The sequence below is a fragment of the Girardinichthys multiradiatus genome, chromosome 12, assembly GCF_021462225.1.
Source record: "Girardinichthys multiradiatus isolate DD_20200921_A chromosome 12, DD_fGirMul_XY1, whole genome shotgun sequence".
Lineage (NCBI taxonomy): Eukaryota > Metazoa > Chordata > Actinopteri > Cyprinodontiformes > Goodeidae > Girardinichthys > Girardinichthys multiradiatus.
The window spans coordinates 26,730,121-26,749,357 of record NC_061805.1 but is presented as its reverse complement, the minus strand read 5'-3'; the positions used below and the strand labels follow the sequence as shown (position 1 = coordinate 26,749,357).

At 42.3% G+C, this 19,237-nt stretch overlaps 2 protein-coding genes across 3 annotated transcripts; both read right to left on the bottom strand.

Annotated features, from left to right (window-relative positions):
- Positions 1 to 532: 532 nt before the first annotated feature.
- On the bottom strand, positions 533 to 5,483 carry plk2b (polo-like kinase 2b (Drosophila)). Its single transcript, XM_047380353.1, has 14 exons — positions 5,247 to 5,483; positions 5,043 to 5,150; positions 4,829 to 4,945; positions 4,502 to 4,631; positions 4,118 to 4,301; positions 3,764 to 3,962; positions 3,486 to 3,633; positions 3,291 to 3,385; positions 2,840 to 2,972; positions 2,639 to 2,719; positions 2,373 to 2,532; positions 1,924 to 2,053; positions 1,669 to 1,779; positions 533 to 1,522 (listed from the first exon to the last, which is right to left on the bottom strand). The coding sequence occupies exons 1-14, from the start codon at positions 5,466 to 5,468 to the stop codon at positions 1,331 to 1,333; spliced, it is 2,010 nt and encodes a 669-aa protein (XP_047236309.1). The 5' UTR covers positions 5,469 to 5,483; the 3' UTR covers positions 533 to 1,330.
- A 1,945-nt stretch (positions 5,484 to 7,428) lies between these two features.
- si:dkey-190g11.3 (uncharacterized protein LOC567059 homolog) lies at positions 7,429 to 19,032 on the bottom strand. 2 transcript variants are annotated; one of them, XM_047381209.1, is made up of 5 exons: positions 16,307 to 19,032; positions 9,770 to 9,874; positions 9,512 to 9,652; positions 8,657 to 8,707; positions 7,429 to 8,051 (listed from the first exon to the last, which is right to left on the bottom strand). In XM_047381209.1, exons 1-5 carry the CDS (start codon positions 16,511 to 16,513, stop codon positions 7,863 to 7,865), a joined length of 693 nt encoding a protein of 230 aa, XP_047237165.1. In that variant the 5' UTR covers positions 16,514 to 19,032; the 3' UTR covers positions 7,429 to 7,862. The 2 variants fall into 2 exon arrangements, with proteins under 2 accessions (XP_047237165.1, XP_047237164.1); XM_047381208.1 differs by lacking the exon at positions 7,429 to 8,051 and adding an exon at positions 8,465 to 8,523.
- Between the last annotated feature and the right edge of the window lie 205 nt (positions 19,033 to 19,237).

Sequence of the window (19,237 nt, the reverse complement as noted above, 5' to 3'; positions counted from 1 at the left end):
TATGTAAAATGTTCCCTTAAACTACTTTTTTATGGTTAGCATGTTCTGTTCTCGTTACTTGTTCCACACAGCATGAACATTAGGGCTCACCACCTCCAACCTCCATTTCCTCTGTAAATAATCATCGGCTTCTTTGGAAATACCCACCCTTTGCAAACATGACCACGATTAAAAGGTTCATAAAATAGATCATAAAAATATAAAATAGATTCAGGTCCACTTAGGTCTTGGCCCTTCTGGGGCTATTAGCTAGCTTCATTCTGATTTTGATTTATACTAAACAGATCTGAAAGTTGCTGGTTCAGTTCCGTCTTCCTTCTGTCACATATCGATATGGCACTTAATCCCAAGTCGCCTACCAATCTATATATCTGTGTATGAATGTGTGCGCGTTTGTGAGTGTGACTGGGTAAATGTGGCTCAAGTGTAAAGCTCTTTGAGTGGTAAGTATGACTAGAAAAGCACTATATAAATTCTGTCCACTTTGTAAATAAAATTTTTAATGAGACACTGTAAAAGAACAATCACTTTCTTTTTTTAGGAAAACACTCTCATTTATTAAATAAATAAATACTGCACTTTTCTTACACAATAAGTTATTTAAAACACTGTTACCTAGGTGATAATGGCTCTTGAATGATCCTTAAAAGACCTGGTGTAATATCATTAAACATCACCCCAGCTCAGATTCCTGAGCACATCTATCAGTAAAGACAACAACAAACAAATCACAGTTTTTAAAAGTTAGTGTGATATTACACCCCCTCCCACTCAGACGAACATTCACTCATTTAAACCCCGCAACTTCCACACAAGTCATTTCTTTCCACTGCTGGGATGGCTTGGACATCCACTGTACATCATTTACAGTATCTCGCAGTCGAGCTCTATTAAAAGTTAGAGCGTCATTTTATGCCTCTGGAATCAAACTAACTGCTCTGTACACACCTTAGCTGGTGCCAGCCCAGCATTAGTTTCATTACATGCCCGAAAGCCCTCGTTTCTTTATTTCTCAGCCCAAAACACGTGGGGTTCACATTCGTACCAACATCTGTGGTGCTCTCTCTCTTTTCCAACAGAACAAATCAGCCCTTTAGTTCCCATCAACATTCATTGTGCTACATTTCATATTCCCAGGCTCCTTCAGTCTCTGTCTGCAATACTTTCACCTGCACCGGCGCTGAGTCATGCTGGTGCAACAATGCAAGAATTTATTATGCTCACGCCTAAATCTGCCCGTTCTCCCGCAGGGTCCCTGTTCCCTCTGCAGCACTGCAGTAACAGTGGGTGAATTTTTCATTATTCCAGTCCAAAGCAGATTTTTGTGGGTTTAGCTGCATCTCTGCAGGAGCATATTGAGGGAGTACACCAGACGCTGGCTCAAGTCACTGGGGCAGCCAGACGTCAGCAGGGAGCTGAGTCTGAAGCTTTTAGAGACTCGTTCTTCATTGATGTACGTCAGCATGTACTCATCCCTCTGGCAGCACAGGATGATCTTGGTGTGATCATGGTAAAAGTTGACCTTTGGAAGTAAATTCGGAAAGATATTAAAATCTTTTACCTGTTTTTTGTACTGTAGTTTTGTTGAGGAAAAATGTCACGGTTTGCATCCAAACAGCTCCTCTGAGCATGCCTGGATGTGTTTTCCGTGGCAATGGGTGTATTTACCTGGAAGGTGCCGTCGTTAAAGAGCATCATGAGGGCACGGTCAGACTTGAGCCACTGCAGCAGGTAGAGTCTGGGCATGTGTGCATCTGTTGTAGTACCGAGGTCCCCACCCTGAGAAAGGAAAAGACAAACGCCTCTGGATTAGACAGGCTGAAACCTGAACGTTTATGATGCTGCAGGGCGTGGAGAGTCAAAGAAAAAAAATAAGAGAAAGAGAGATACAGTTAAACTTGGGAAACTGGAATTTTCACTTACATCCATGAGGTTTTCCTCCATGTAGTGGGAAAAGTACTTGAGCACAGTCACTTGGCCCACAAAGTGCTCAGGAACCTCGCAAGTGGGAAAGACAGAGCGCTGGCCTAACTCTGCATAGTAATGGATGGTCCTGAAAAAGGAGACAAACAAGGAGCAAACAAAGTGTTAAATAACTGGTTGGAAAAACCAAAACATGATAAAATGAACAAAAACATACAGTGTTAATTTAACTTATGGAAACTAATGCTAGATCTTTGATGAAAACAGGGACAGAATACGTAAAAAATAGTCCAATCCTTAAAGTAGCTAATTTTCCTTTGGTAAATCTATTTGGCCAAACTTAAACTAAATATTTCTCATGATGATCAACCATAACTTTACTCTTTTCCCTAAGACAACAAGTTTAACATCTAAGTGTGAGTATTATGAATGCACTGACTACCACGTACTTTCTATCCGGCAGGAGGCTCATGTGTGTCCCGTTGTTAAAGAGAACTCCAACTGTGTTATCAGACAACTGGTAACCGAAGCCGTACTTGTTGGAGTAGTCCACCCATTTGGTGACCCATTGAAGACTGCAGCCGTTTAAGGTCTGAGGAGTGTCATTTGCTGCAAGGTGTCAACACAAGTTAGGATCAGAATACAATGAAAGGAAGATCTTGGGCAAGTCTTAGGCACAAATGTACTCAAATTTTAAAGTCAGTCGTTAACTCACATTTAGGCATGTTCTCTAGACAGCCTCTTAACACACTGGCAACAGTCTCAGCCATGCTCCCTGTTGTGTTGTCTTCCAGACCTTTAGAAACAAAGACCGAAAACCATTTAGATGGATCAGAGGTAAAAACATGCACTTACACTCCAGCTGTCATCTCAGATTTTTATCACACATAATCTTTTCTCTCATGGTGTAACTTACATTCACTGCTGCTGCTACAGCTGCCCAGACTCCCCCTGACGATTAGACGAATGATGTCTTGCGTTGCTGGTGACTGACTCTCTGTTGCCAAGGCGACGGGGCTCCCGGCAGATGGCGGAAGTAGACTTCCATTCTGAGGTGGGAACGAGTGACAACAGGGCTCAGAATCTGTGAGTTTAGATCATCTTTTCCTACTATGACTCAGTGGTCACCCACAGATTTCAAAGTGGCTGGCTTTAAATGTTAAGAATAAAGTGCTTTCAGCTAGTTCAGAAACTGTGTTTGTTAGAAAGTATTGCTGCAGCTACAGAGGGTGATTCACTGGATTCTCCACAGTGGGGTATCGAAAATCCGAAAAAAGTTTTAACTGTTTTCTGACTAAGGCACCTGCAAAAGTAGCCTACCCTCACCCTTGTAAATATTGAGCTTTTGCTTTTTTTTTTTTTTTTACCTCAGACATCTTTTTGCTCTGTTGTTGACTGATGACGGTCCTCTCCAAGTCATGCTGCAGTTTGTAGATCTCCTCCTCCTCCTTAGTTAACTTGTCTGCAAAAAAACAGCAAACATTAATCCTTGAAGCTGCATAAACTGACTTCTGGAAGGCTTCATGCAGCCATCATCTGAGTCAACTAAGTAAGATACTCACTCAGGGTCTCGTAGTATTTGACCTTATCTCTCTTTCCCCCAAACAGCGCCGCAGCAGCTTTCTTAAAGAAGCTCTTAGCAGGACTAGAGACGTGGAAGTCTGGTGGCGAATGACAGCAGCTAGGCGGCAGACGTTCTGGACTAAAGCCCTGCAGAGAAATGAGGAAACTGGGTCAGTGCATGGCTGGGTGGTTAGAGGGGTGGAGGGGTCACCTCTGGACTCCCACACAGTGACATTTGCAGACTGGAAGCCAAAGTGAGTCAGGATGGTGATCTAACCTGGGTGAAGAAGTCGTGCCTCAGAATATGGTCCAAATTGGGTCTATCCTCTGGAATCTTGGCCAGCAGGTTGGTGATGAGCTGCTTCGCCTGTGGTGACAACGAGGAAGGGAGCGAGTAACGTGCCTCTCTAATACATCGATAGGTCTCTTTCAGGTTGGTGGTTTCAAATGGAGGTCGTCCCAACAGCATAGTGTACCTGAAGCATGATACAAGGTATTACATGAATACACTTTTTAGAAAGCATATTTTCTCTCTTAAAGAGGTATTCACTAGTAATTCATGATAATGATGAATAATTTTACTTAAAATTTCCACGTTCCCTAACAGTGAATTAAGAGAAACCCAACTCACATTACACAGCCCAAAGCCCAGATATCCGATTCACAGCCATGACCCTGTTTGTTGAGGACCTCGGGGGACAAGTAGTTCGGAGTGCCGCAGATTGTCTTCCTCCTGTTTCCCTCTGGCTCCAACTTGGCAGCGAGACCAAAGTCTCCGACCTTCAATTCCATCGACTCGCTCACAAAAAAGTTTCCTTTGGGGGAAGAAAGGCAAGGACAATATGACCACTTGATAGACAACGCAAGATCAAAGGAATAGTACTACACATCTTTTTAAGAAGGAGATTTCTTGCAGCTAAAAAATGCTTGGTTGCAAGAAATCACAAGTGCATGCACAGATCTGCAAAATTATGCAAAAACTGTAATGCAACCTCTGTGCATAAGAATTTCTTACCCAATTTAAGATCCCTGTGAAGAATCTCTTGTTCATGCAGGTACTTTAGTCCAGAAACAATCTGTCTCAGGTAATACCGCACTTCTGGCTCAGTAAGCACTTTGCGAGCCTTAAGAATGTGGGCTAGGGACTGCAAAAAGACAAAAAACAAAATATATTAATTACTACATATATTTTCATAAATTATGCACTGACGTGGTCCATCTTAATTTTAACTGTGCTTGTTTAAGAAGTACCAGTTTAATCCATCATCTTATAAAATATAAAGTGCTAATACATTTACATTCTTTGCAATGTTTCCTCTATATTTCTTATGATTTCACTCACTTTTCTACTGCAGTATTCCAGCAAGATGTAGATGTTCTCTTTGTCCTCAAAATGGTGATAAAAATGCACAACATTTTTATGATGCAGTACTCGATGCAGCTCAATTTCTCGGTCGATCTGTACACAGAGAAAGGGCACAATGGTCACGTCTGGAATCAGACATTTGAGTGATAACTTGCCCAGAGATGCGCACAGACTCCGCCGCACCGCTTACCTTTTCCCGCTGGTGAGGCTTGGAAACGCGTGCATGTGGGATGATCTTTGCCGCGTACACTTTGCCGGTGGAGAGGTCTGTCATCTCATAACATTTAGCAAATCCTCCCTGGAGGAAAGAGGGAAAATAATGTTAAAACGCCATGCCTTCAGGGTGAGAAATAAATTCCAAAGAGTCGAGAGCAGATTCTGAACTGTGCTCTACCTTTCCCAAAACTTTCCCCCGGCAGTAGCACTTCCCCGTGGCCGGGTCGGTAATGATCCGAGCCATCTCTGACGGAGCGCTGCGCTCATCCGTTCTCTTCCGCCGAGGCTCACAGGACCTTTGCGTTGATTCACACATGCTGCTGCTGTTAGTCTGTTGGAGGACGGTGTTTTTATGTATTTCCATCAGAGAGCTGATTCTCTTCCCGCATACAGAATGCATCCCGGCGAGGCGCTCTGTCAGCTTTTATAGCCCAGCTCCATCCCTCCCTTCCTCCCTGCGCTCTCTCCGTCTGCCGCCCTCCCCCTCCCTCTGACGTCACAGTAGGAAACGAGAGCAGGTCTGACTGCTATCGATCACTGAGCATTTACAGACCATGTGTTAATGATGACACGGATGTGCAATGAGAAATTAATCAAACAAGGCGCGGATTCATTTTAATTTCTAACATTTTAATCCGCATCAGTTATTTATAGTAAACATTTTATATAAATTACTTGCTCACGGAAATAAGAGAGGTAAAATGTATTTATACATTATGGTAGGAGGATATTTAATATATTGCAGGTCTAATACAACAAGATTTCATTTTCACCGTGCAGGACAAAACCACTCTGCATTCAGTACAGCATCATCTCAGGCTGCTGAGCGCCAAGGCCAGTCTGGAGCTGTAGCGCCTTCACGTGGAGATTTTTGACAATGCTCAAGGTGCAGAACTGTAAATAATACATAGATCAGTCAGTTGTGGTCATAAGTAACTGTCTGGGTGGGATATATCATTAGAGTTCATGTGTTACAAGCAGGAAAAAATGCAGAGTTTGAGCAACCTTCATAATAAGGGGTCCATATCTACCAAAAGTGGTCTGAAGCAGCAACATTGGTGATCCATCAGACGATCAGACAATTGTTGCAGAGGCTGATGCTGGATCTGACAGAAAGGTGTCAGAACATACTATATTTCAGTTTGTTGCATGTGCAGACCAGTCATGGCGCCCAAGCTAACCTGTCGACTGTCTAAGGCACCAATAATAAACATGTGGGCATCAGAACTGGACTACGGAGCCAATCTGATAAACAAAGTGATCTGGTTTGATGAATACATTTTTTCTCACCTCACGTGAATGACTGAGTGTTGTACGTGTTGCTTACCTGGCTAGCCTGAGGTGGTAGTGTGATGATCTGAGCAATGTTCCCCTGGGATATCTAAGTTCCTACCATCTACATTGATGGTATTTATATCAACATCCTAAGAATAGTGACAGATCATCTAAACCCCAGTTTAGATTCTCCCCAGATCTCAAACCAATGACAAATATCTGGCGCTAGACAGGCAAGTTCAAATCATGGAAGCTACCAGCATGGCATATGGCATGGAGTTAAATCTGTTTAAGCGTCTAAAGCTAACTTCAAACGATTTCAAAATTGCCTGAAAACAGATGAACATTAAAGCAAAAAAAAAAAAAAAAAAATTTATATCTGTTAAAATGTTGTCTATTTAATGAGAATTAGAGATGAGAACAGTTTTTTTTTTAAAGTTATAAGGCAAGCAGGGTTTACCCTACCTTTGAAGAAGTCAAGTTCTATGAAAAGAACCAAAATGTTCCTTCGTGCTGTTGTAGAAAAGCAATAGAATTGAGGATTTAACTGCTAATTTTACATTTTATATTTGTAAAATCTAGAGAAACTGTTATTGGACTTATGGGATAAATCCAATCATAGTTCTTTTTGGGAAATAGTGGTTTGTTAGTTTAATTCATAATGTTGTATTACCAAATCAAAATCTGTATTTGTGTAAAGCTTATGCTTTTATATACTTCCTATTTTCGTAGATTCTTTTTTAAATGCCAGCTACTCCTCCAGCACTATAGTTTCCTTTAAAAAAAACATTCAAAATTACTGCATCATCCAAATTGAAGATCACAATACCAAAACACATTTGGTTGCACAATTCCAAACTCTGGCATATTTTTTAGGGGAGGCATTGCTTATTTTAGCAAACCTGGGCCAGTTTCAACATATAACAGCCCAATAAAAGCTCAGATACTGGACTGGCCTTCTCTGGAGTTCAATTTATATTTTAACAATTTAGTTTATTGGAAAGCAGGAAAATGGGACAAACTTTGATTTTTGTGTGAACTGCTTAGCTAGAATCAACACAAAATGAATATGGGTCATAATAAAAAAAAGTTTTAAATCCTTTTTCTTTATTTTCATGTAGACAAAGATTCTGTCACAATTTTAGTCATGTTCTCTAAAAAATACACAGCAAAATTGCCGAACTCCTTAAAATTCAATTTAATAGTATATTCAGATTATGTATTGTCTTCTGAAACATTTATTAAACTGTGCAATGAACATTAGACAGCTCATACATACTCAGTGTTAGGTAATTTTTTTAAGTAAATATGATGATTCAAATTTTTCACAAATCATCGGTATAAAATAGACTCAGTGGATTATGAAAGTGTAAATACAGAACAAAAGCTTTAGCTACTCTCTCATCATTGAAATGATTACACATCCATCAGTAGATTCAAACTCTTTAAAGAAACATTATTCTGCGTTTTGCATTAAAAAAACAAATGATTTAGTGCATGGTTGGAAAGAGCTTGTGACTTATTTCATCTCTGTCTTTGGTGGATTTCTCAGGTGTGAACGCACAAAGCTGATCTCATAAGCAAAGGCCTGGTCAAGTCCAGAGCCGACATTTGATTTTCGGGGCCAGTTAGGGAAAGGAAAACGACAAGAAATGACCAGAGCATCCTGAAGAAGCTCCTTCAGCAGCTTCTCTCTCAGCAGCTCCATCTGTTAACAATTAAAATAATACATAATATAGTAGCAAATATGAAGTGAATGTCAGGTTTAAACCACCTAACAATATTTATTAACATCACAAAAAGAAAAGAGAGACAAAGTATTAGGTATTTACTCGCTTTGCGAGGAGAAACGGTCAAGGTGTGCTCAGTTACAGATCTCGCACCACTCTGAAGCCTATCCGACCGCTTCCTCTTTTTATTGTCTTTCGGGGGTCCCTAGTTTACAAAAACATTGTTCTCTAAAGGATGGGGGGAAACAACAACTGCATCATAAACAGGTCATAAACAGCTTTATACATTAACAACACATTTCCACAGTCCCCTTTCAGCTTCCAGGGCCAGTTGTGCCTTTTGTTGAGTGTAATCAGCCTTCATCTTTATGACCTCCTCAACTGGACTGCTTCCTTCTCTGCTAGCTCAGCACCATTTATGACCTTTGCCTGCAGACAAACTCACACATCCTTTACTCACACAAACATCATGAAAGGTTATGAGATCAAATAGTCAAGTTAAAGAATAGGAGAAAATATAAGATAAATTTATATTCAATTATTCCAACAGTGAAGACAAAATTTTAATTGGAAAACTTCTTACCACCCCTGGAGCAAGGAAAGCTGTAACATTGTTGTATGAACACAAATCGGTCTAAGACAGAAGAATGAGACATTTAGGACTTTGATCACATATAGTGACTTTCAAAACTCACTTTTTCATATTATAACCACAAAGTTTCATGTATTTTATTTGGATTTTAGGTGACAGACCAACACAACATGGGGCATAATTGTGAAGTGGAAGGAAAAGGCAACATGGTTTTCTAATTCTACAAAACTCTAAAATGTTTTGGCATGCACATGCAGTTGTATTCAGTCGCCCTGAATAAATACTTTGTTTAACTCCCTTCTGCTGCTATTACGGCAGCAATTGTTTTGGGGTATGTCTAAACCAGCTTTGCAAATCTATAAACTTAATTATTTTGCACATTCTAATTTGAAAACGCTCTTCAGCCCAGCCAGATTGGATGGGTAGTATCTGTGAACCACAATTTCCAAGTCTCACAACAGATTTAAGTCTGGACCTTGGGTCATTTTAACACATGCTTTGAACTAACCCTTTCCCTTGTATCTCTGGCCTCACGTTAAGAGTTGTTGTCCTGCTGGAAGATGGTCCTCCACCATAGTCTCTTATATGTCTTCCTCAAGAACTGCCCTGTCATTGGTTCCATCTAGCTTCAAATTAACTTAGACCAGGCTGTCTCTATTGAAGAAAGGATTACCCCAGAATATGTTCAGAAAATTGTGCAGTGATAGTTTTCCTGCACTAATATGTTTTTATGTTGGCCAAAATGTATAATATGGTCTTACCTGACTAGAACACTAACTGCTTCTCAAATTAATGTTAATGAATATTTCTGCAAGGCACAACGATATATTTGTATCTTGGCCTTACCTTCCAGAGGTCTTTTTTAACAAAGACTGCCTGGCTGGAAGGTATTCCTCTCCAATAGGCTTTGCTCCTCGCATATGCCACTAAAACTGAGTTAATCTCAAACCTTGTGCACTGAAAACCAACAGAAGAGGCAGCAAATACCTGGAAAAAAAATCACAGCAGTGTGTACAATTTAACCACAACAAACAAGGCAGCAAAGAGAGCACCCGTTCTATTTGCCATTACACATTTTGATAAAGAACGTGTCTCTTCACTCACCAATCTTCCATCTCCAGCTCCCAGATCTGCTAAGCGACCTCTTCGCCCCTCAAGCAGCTTCATAACATTCTGTGTCTGGTCTTTACTGGAGGGCAAATATGGAACCTGAGCCACAGTGGACACGTGTTGTAAGTCAACATTGTTCAGCTGAGCTGTAATTACAATAAATATCACCTTGCTTTTACAGTGGCAAATAGCAAGAACATGAGACTTAATGGTAAAAAAAACCCATCTACACAGCAAAAGCCTTGCAATCTAGCACTGCAAATAACTGAAATGCACATGTCATATTAGTTATACTTCAGCTTTCAAGAAACTCTCTGTGTGCTGTTAACAACCTTTTCTCTTACTGTCTGTAAAACTACTTTACAAATCTTCAGATGTTAAATCAGAGAATGCTCTTTAGTTTGTACATGCTAAAACTCAATTTAATCAGTCACTGTGCAATATGTACTTCTCTTTATGTTCCCTGTGAATTTTGAAATACCTTTTTTTGTCAAAAGAATACCCTCTAGATTACTGAAATCAGGTGCTATAATCATTTCCATGGCCAAAGGTGTATAAAGTGAAACATCTACAAACATGTGACCCGTTCTTTAACATGTTGTTAAAGAACGGGTCACTCATAGGACCTCTTTAAATTTTAGCATGGTACTGTGATAGGACGCCACCTGTGTAATAAGTTCAGTCATGAAATTTACACACCAATAAATATCCAGGCCATTGCTGGTGGCAATATAACAAAGTGGAAGTGATTGAAGGCAACAGCAGCTAAACCACAAAAGCATTAAGCTGACAAGCATAGTGAGAGGAGGTTGACACATTTCTAAAGAATGAATGGCCTTATGTATTGCTAAGAAAACTATCCTCATGAATTGGAAAACTGGTGGGTGATGTGTGCTTGGGGTTGGTGGTCTCCACCTTGCCCCTACCGATGTATTGAAGGATGTGTGGTGTTGCTGTGGCGTTGGCTAGGGGGGAACCACAGCTTGGCTTGGCAATGTCGTTTCTGCTTGGCTGGCATGGATGTTGGTGGTTCTGCATCTTTGCTGTGCGTGCTGTGGCCTTTCTTTGCTGCCCTTCTGCTTGTTAGGCTGGTGTCTTTTCCTTGGGCACCGTGTTGGGTGGGGTGGTGTTACTTTGTTATTTTTTTTAAATAGAGACATAGGACACAGGTTTAGAAAAAGTCAGGATGCCAGGAAGATAAGAGTTTTAATAAACCAGAGTTATGGCAAGTCAAACTTTCAAAACCGTCAAATTGACGGCCCTGGGAGTTCTAGTGTTAAGTTGCATGTAGACATTTAGGGTTCTGGGTGAGGTGTGGCAGACCCACTTCCCCACCCATTTTTATTTTTAAATGCATACTACAACAACACACATCAATACCACATTTGAGCAGGCATAGATAGGCTTGGGGTCTTTTCCCACCCTCGTTTGCTGTTTGCCGTCTGGTTTTGGAGGACGGGAGAGGGAGCGGCCCTTCTGGTCGGGTTCTGGGCTGGGGTTGAGGTTTGGGTCTTGGGGGCTGTCTGGTGCTGGGGCTGGCTCTTCGGCTCTCTTGGGATCATTTGGATTGCCTTGGATCTCGGCCCCTGGCTTCGGTGCCCGGTCCGTCAGTTGGGGAGGCGTCGGGCTCCGGCGAGGGGGTCTTGGCCGGGAGGTGTGCAGTGTGGATTGAGATGTGGCTTCGCTTTGATGGAGGGGCTGGCCAGCTTGCTTGGTGCGGTGGGGTGTGCCGTGCAGGATGGTGGGTGGCTGGCATCCTGGGGCTCCTCCAGGGTGTGGGTGTGGGGTTGGCAGGGTGCCCAGTCCTTGGTGTGCTGTGGTGGCCTTCCTCCAATGCTTCCTTCTGTGGCTCTTGCCCCTGGCCGGGTGCAGGGCTACAGTTGGCGGTCAGGTGGGTGGTGCGGCGGAGCATGTCTGGTGCCCGCACTGGGGTGGCTGATGAGATGTGCTTGGCCTGGAGCGGTTGGCCTGCCCGGCCCAGTTACCCGGCTGGTGCATGTTTCCCTGTCACGGACTGATTGGCTGCGGCTGCTGATGGAGGCCTAATGCTTGGTTGGGCTTGGCGGTGTGCTGCTCTGCTGACTGTTGTGTCTGGGGGTGGGATCAGGGTGGTGGGCTAGGGGGTGGCGTGGGGGACTGCAGCGTGTGGGATGAGGGGGTTGTGTCCTCTTCTTGGATGTGGGGTCACTGGCATTTGGATCGGCTGAGCGGTGATCGTAGAGCTGAGCTGGATGATGTTTCTACCTGGGCTATCGTTTCAGTGCCAGTGATGTGGTGTGTCTGTGTGGTTGCGGGGGTGGGGTGGGGGACGCCGGCCTCAAGTGCCTGCCGCTGGCCGGGGACCTCTTGCCGGTTGAGTTTGTCCCGTCTTGGTGTCGGGTCGGGGGCTCCGTTGTGAGTTCGGTGCTCGACGGTGTCTGCCCTGTTGTGCCTGTGTGGTGGGGGTGCTTGGAGCAGGCTGTGTGTGGAGCTTGCACTGTGTGGGTGTTTCTTCGTCAGCCTTTCAGGGATGAAGCTCATTCATGGCGTTTGGGTTCAGGGGCATGTGTCCTGGTTTGGGGTGGCCCAGTGGGGAGATTCATTGGGGGTGGAGGGCTCATGTGGTTGGAATTGGAACTCATTGGGGGTTTGAACTATTTTATTCTGTGGCAGCTCTGGTTGGCGGGCTTGTTTGGACCATGTAGACCCCTCTTTTGTTCATGGCCCCCTCCCCGGATGAGGATGGGGGTTGTTGGGGACTGGGGTCGGGGCGGGGGGTCAGGGTCCGGGCCGGGGTCACTCAGGTTCAGGCACGAGCCCGGGCTAGCCCAGACCAGGTTCAGGGGCGGTCTGCCTGTCTCCACCCCCGGAGGGAAGGGGACCACCTCCTGGGTCTGGTTGTCCTTATGCGTATTGGAATTGGAGCCTGGACCTGGGAGTATAGAGTATGTATGGGGAGTGTGAGTGAGTGTACGACGTCTGTTGCTGTTTGTCTTTACGTTGGGTGAGTGGTGTGAGTGTTTTTATGTGTACACATGAGGGTGGGAATGTGTGATTGTGATTGTGTGTGTCTGTTTTTTGTGTCAGGTTGGGTCTTGGGCAGCTCCCTCTCCTGGATCAGTTTAGGCCCCCATCAAATGTGGGGCCTATTCCATCCCCGCCACACTACCTGCCGGTGGTTGGTGTCTCTGCCTGCCAGTGTATTTGTGGTTCTCGGTATCCGGGGCTGCGTGCTTTGGTGTGTGCTGGCTCACTCCTGGTGGCTGCTTGCTGGGGCCTGGATCCCTGGGCTCGCTCGAGCCTCCGATTGGGGAGTGATATGTCCTGGGGTCTCGGGTCTCTGAATGCATGGCTGGATCTGCTCGGCCTGCTCGGGCTGGATCTGCCCACAGGGCCCGCTGCTGGCGGGCCCTGGGACAGCCCTGCAGCTCCCTGGGGCTTCGGCACTGTGGCTGCTGGGTGGTTTCCCTGGGATTCTCCGCTGCTCCTCTCTGGGGGGGTTACAGTAGTCCCGGCGGTGGTCCCTCCTGGGGTTCCTGTGCTCTGGGGGGCCTTTGGATGTCTGTGGCTTGGATCTCCTCCGTATCTGTCCCGGGTTCAGGGGGGCGGTCTGTGGCTCCTCAGACTCACTACTGCATATTTTTATGGAGAAACCTTGTATGCACATACGCGCTCACACTCAGACCCACAGGTGTTTAGATTCAGGTGTTAACGGATACACAGATGTTCTATATTGAGCCGCATTTACCACTAAATACATCTTGCATTCATACTTTTGGTAAAAAGGCTGGTAATACGAACATTTCTGCAGGTGTAGAAGCTAGCAGGGTGTTATCTTGTATTCTCTTCGTCCTGCTTTCTTTCCTCCATTCTATTCTCCTTCTCTCCCCTTTTCCTTTTTGCAACCCTTTCTCTCTTTTGTGCTTCTTTTTTTTTTCTTTCCATTTCTATCTCCGTATCCGTAACAATTTAAATAATCCCAAAGCAGTTTCTAATAAAGTTTATTTTTATGAATATCAAGCAGAGCTTGAAAGTGTTAGCTGTAATGCTCCACTTGTGAAAGTACAGGGGTTGGACAATGAAACTGAAACACCTGGTTTTAGACCACAATAATTTATTAGTATGGTGTAGGGCCTCCTTTTGCGGCCAATACAGCGTCAATTAGTCTTGGGAATGACATATACAAGTCCTGCACAGTGGTCAAAGGGATTTTAAGCCATTCTTCTTGCAGGATAGTGGCCAGGTCACTACGTGATACTGGTGGAGGAAAACGTTTCCTGACTCGCTCCTCCAAAACACCCCAAAGTGGCTCAATAATATTTAGATCTGGTGACTGTGCAGGCCATGGGAGATGTTCAACTTCACTTTCGTGTTCATCAAACCAATCTTTCACCAGTCTTGCTGTGTGTATTGGTGCATTGTCATCCTGATACACGGCACCGCCTTCAGGATACAATGTTTGAACCATTGGATGCACATGGTCCTCAAGAATGGTTCGGTAGTCCTTGGCAGTGACACGCCCATCTAGCACAAGTATTGGGCCAAGGGAATGCCATGATATGGCAGCCCAAACCATCACTGATCCACCCCCATGCTTCACTCTGGGCATGCAACAGTCTGGGTGGTACTCTTCTTTGGGGCTTCTCCACACCGTAACTCTCCCGAATGTGGGGAAAACAGTAAAGGTGGACTCATCAGAGAACAATACATGTTTCACATTGTCCACAGCCCAAGATTTGCGCTCCTTGCACCATTGAAACCGACGTTTGGCATTGGCATGAATGACCAAAGGTTTGGCTATAGCAGCCTGGCCGTGTATATTGACCCTGTGGAGCTCCCGACGGACAGTTCTGGTGGAAACAGGAGAGTTGAGGTGCACATTTAATTCTGCCGTGATTTGGGCAGCTGTGGTTTTATGTTTTTTGGATACAATCCGGGTTAGCACCCGAACATCCCTTTCAGACAGCTTCCTCTTGCGTCCACAGTTAATCCTGTTGGATGTGGTTCGTCCTTCTTGGTGGTATGCTGACATTACCCTGGATACCGTGGCTCTTGATACATCACAAAGACTTGCTGTCTTGGTCACAGATGCGCCAGCAAGACATGCACCAACAATTTGTCCTCTTTTGAACTCTGGTATGTCACCCATAATGTTGTGTGCATTTCAATATTTTGAGCAAAACTGTGCTCTTACCCTGCTAATTGAACCTTCACACTCTGCTCTTACTGGTGAAATGTGCAATCAATGAAGACTGGCTACCAGGCTGGTCCAATTTAGTCATGAAACCTCCCACACTAAAATGACAGGTGTTTCAGTTTCATTGTCCAACCCCTGTAAATCTGTTGCGCTTTTCCTGGCACTCAGACAACAATCCTAAGTGCTTGTCTGCCGGACAGGACATAATAAAAAAAATAATAATAATAATAATGAATGGCTACAGCCCTCCAAACTTCATCTGTTCTGTAGATTACCTCAAGCATATTGCATAGTGAGTTCTGTGGTATGGATTTCCACGTTGGAGTAGTTGCATTTAAGCCTTAAATCAACACATGCAATTGGATGCAGTTGTATAAAGCACAATACCACTGAACCCCAGAGCGGTGGAGATGTGTTCTCTGGAATGACAAATTATGCTTTTCTATCTGGCAATCCAAAGGACCAGAATAGATATGGCAGTTGCTAGAACAGCAACACTTGGTTGAGTTCAATATGCTGGTGCACAGGGCATTATGGTGTGGGGTTGTTTTTCAGGAGTTGGGGTCGGCACTGTAGTTAGAGTGAAAGGAACTCTAAATTTTTCCTCCTCACAGCTCTGTGGAAATAGTTTAGGGATGACCCCTTCCTATTCCAGCATGACTTTGCACCAGTCCACAAATGTCCATGAAGACACTGATAAATCAATTTGGTGTGGAAGAATCTGACTGGCCTGCACAGAATCCTGACCTTAACCTGACAGAGCATATTTAGGAGGATTAAGAGCAGATAGTGCAAGCCAGTCCTTCTAATCCATCATTAGTCTCTCGCCTTACAAATGTGCCTCTGGAAAATTTGTCAAAAACTCCCATAAACACACTCTTAATTCCTGTGGAAAGACTTCCCATAGGAGCTGAAGCTGTTATAGCTGCAAAGAGTGGGATAATAAACCCCATGGACAAAGAGTGGGATGCCACTCAATTTTATCTGTGTGGTAAGGTAGATGAGCAAATTCATTTGGCAATTTAGTGACGCTGGAAACATAAAAAGCAAAAAAGCATCAAATAAAAAAATACATGAGATATTTTCCTTAAAGTCATAACATTTAGCATAAAGGATCGAGGCGTTACATGCATTTCAAATTAATGTTTTCTAGTTGATGGTTATAGACTTATTAGTTTCTCCCTTTTGCACTTTTAACACAAGTAGAGAACAATGCTCCTAAATTATTGTTAATCTGCAAGTCAAAGTATGTCTTGGCTTTATTTTATTTTATTATTTTAAGCATGCAATATTTAATAGTTTAAACGGGAAAAAAACACAGCAGGTGAAAAAAGAAAATTAGAAATATTTTGTACCATGAGGCTCCATGGGATTTTGCGGAAGCCAGGCATGGTGAAGACGCTCCATAATCCATATAGGCCTGTGAGCAAAGCACCTGTGCAGGCTGACACAATGGGATGGGGTCTGCTGGTTGGAAAGACCCAAGCGTAGTCCTGAAGGATCACTTCAATTGAGTCCTCCATTGCAAAAGTAATATGAACACCTGTAATGAAAACTGCCATGCTAGATTAGTTTGATTATTCAGATTTTACCCAGTACGATATTAAGGATAGAATATTGGACATGTTTGATCCTTTTACAAACTGGTAAAGGATGATGTATCTACTCATATCAATCTTTACCATTTCTGCAGCAGAACGAGCTGGTCAACAAAGTTATTTGGTAAATTCTGACTAAAAGGATAAGACAAAAAAACTAATTCTGAAACTTTCCATAGCCCATCTTGTTCTAGCTATAAGTACTGTTATATTCAATAAACTGCAACATGCATTCTGATGAGCCTTGTTTGTCAGATTAAAAGTCTCTTTAAAAAAAACAACCTTCAGGAAGGTAATAAAGATATTTTTCATTAAGCCCACATTTCTGTGGTAAAATTGTTTTATTTAATTAGTCTGATGTAATATTTTAATTCTGTGTTTTCATTACCTGTAAGCAGAAACAAATCACCAGTAATACAGGCTTGAAACATAATTCTGCGTATTTAATCTATACAATGTATTTTACTGAGTAAACTGAGTTACTAAGTTATGGAATATGACTGTATATGCTTCACCCCATGATATGCATGCCCATATAAGGTAGCAGTAGGTGTTTTCAACATCGGGCTCAAATACACTTTACAAAAATACTTAACCTTGTCCAAGCTCTTCAAACATTTTGATTTGTAATCATTTTATACGTTCAAATTTATTTTTTTTTTTGGTGAAAAAAAACAGACTTTTAAGAATGTACTGTATACATTAAACATGAGTGTTTCATGATACCGTAGGCCTGCTTTACTAGCTCTGGAAATTAAGCCATCGAATTTTACAGGAAGTTTGAAATGATTAAATAACCAGGATATTACAGAATAAAAGGTGTTACCTTCCGTAACAGGTTTAGTTTTTTTTTTGACAATGAGCGGGACCACATATCCAGCACAGAATAGATGGAAAGAGGGAAGAGCGAAATCTCAAATTTTCATTTGGGGATTGATGTAGATCATATTGCAAATTTCTGAAGAGAAGAAATTTGTCATTTCAAAGATTACTCCTGTAAGCCCAAAAGAGTTTTGTCAGTAAAAGGGAAACAGAATAACAGAGGACACACAAAGATTTCCAATTAATATTATAGACAGAGGCTGCCATTGTTTCCTACGTTTCTGCAAACATTAGAGAAAAGTAACACAAAGATGCACCCAATGTTGGTGCTGTCATATAATGTGAATGTTTTATTTCATTTTTGAAAGGCTTGAACATTTTATAAAATTTTTTGGACATGTCAAAATGCATTTATTATTTTTATTATTTTATTATTTTATGACCAAAGCCCCTCAAATTAACTATTATTAATTACAATGAACCTAAATGTTATATACAACAAAAACAGTGTGTGCCATTTTGTTGAATCACCCAATTATACAGATGAGCTTTGGAGAGTAAAATAGACACCAAAGATTTGGATGTTTGCATTCTTGGACATAAAACAGATAAAGGGGGACATAAAACTACACACCAACAACAGTGCATTGCAAAAGTATTTTGCAACTGTGATTAATAAAATTGATACTTAAAAACCTCATCTCCAGTCTTAAGTCTTTTGCAAGTCTATCAAATCTTTTGTCTATCATTTTGATTGCATGGCCATGTCTTTGTAGGTTTGCAGTTGTACCATATTCTGCATTTTGGATTATAGACAGGGATTTTCAGGTGTTCAGAGCTTGGTTTATTTTTTTTTAATAACATTTCCTTCCTTTAAACTTCTCCACAACTGTTTCCCTTCTTGATGCTGTTAGTTCAGTAATGTTCTGTAACAAACTTCTGTATTCATGCTGAGATTAAAACACACACACACATTTACTCCCTAAATAACTTCTACAGTTGGCTGAACTGGATTTTATTGAGCGATATTATAGCAAAGGGGGTACAAATGCACACCACACCTTTGAGATTTTTTGGTAAAAATATTAAAAAACCGTTTATCTTAATTCCTAGCACTTCAGAAACATACATTACTACTTTCATTTTTATGATTGCACTTTGAAAAATAATCTATTCCTAATAATAATTTTACAATACACTGTATTTTTTTTTTTTTTTTTAGCTATTTAAATTCCAGTCTTATTTTGTCGGATAGTTCACTGAAAGCTTCCCAGTTCTACCAGGACAACAAACAGAGCAGCTTTTCCTACAGCAGATGGAGCTACAACGACCTTTTGATCTACTAGTAACCAAAAGAAGTTTGGTTTGAAACGCTTTGAATTAAAAATAATATGAAACATAAGCTCTTAGCCTCATATATTTGTTCAATCTGAGCAGAGAAAAGAGCCACATGACCGGATTCTTTCGAAAGTGGCTTGTAAACAAAGTGACACATTTAGGATCCGGACCCTCTAGACGCAGCCGGGGCAACATAAACTACAAGAACTGTTATTTACTTAAAACAGTACGGACTGTGCAAATACGCGTTCTTAAAAGTAAAAAATATTTTGCAAAGAATAGTCCAGCTATGCATGAAATGTGGAGATACACACGTCTGAGCTTCCTACCTGCCCCGCCCCTCTATTAGCTGCTGCGCAGTCTGCAGTTTGCGCACACGGGTCTGTCAGTCAGTCACGATGATCCCGCCCTGTGACAACAAACAGGCCCTATCAGATGTCTGCCAAGTGGAGGATACTGTACGCCTGGCAAGACAAATTTATATTTAAGCCTCAGTCTGCAATTACATATCTGTTGTACTGTGATTCT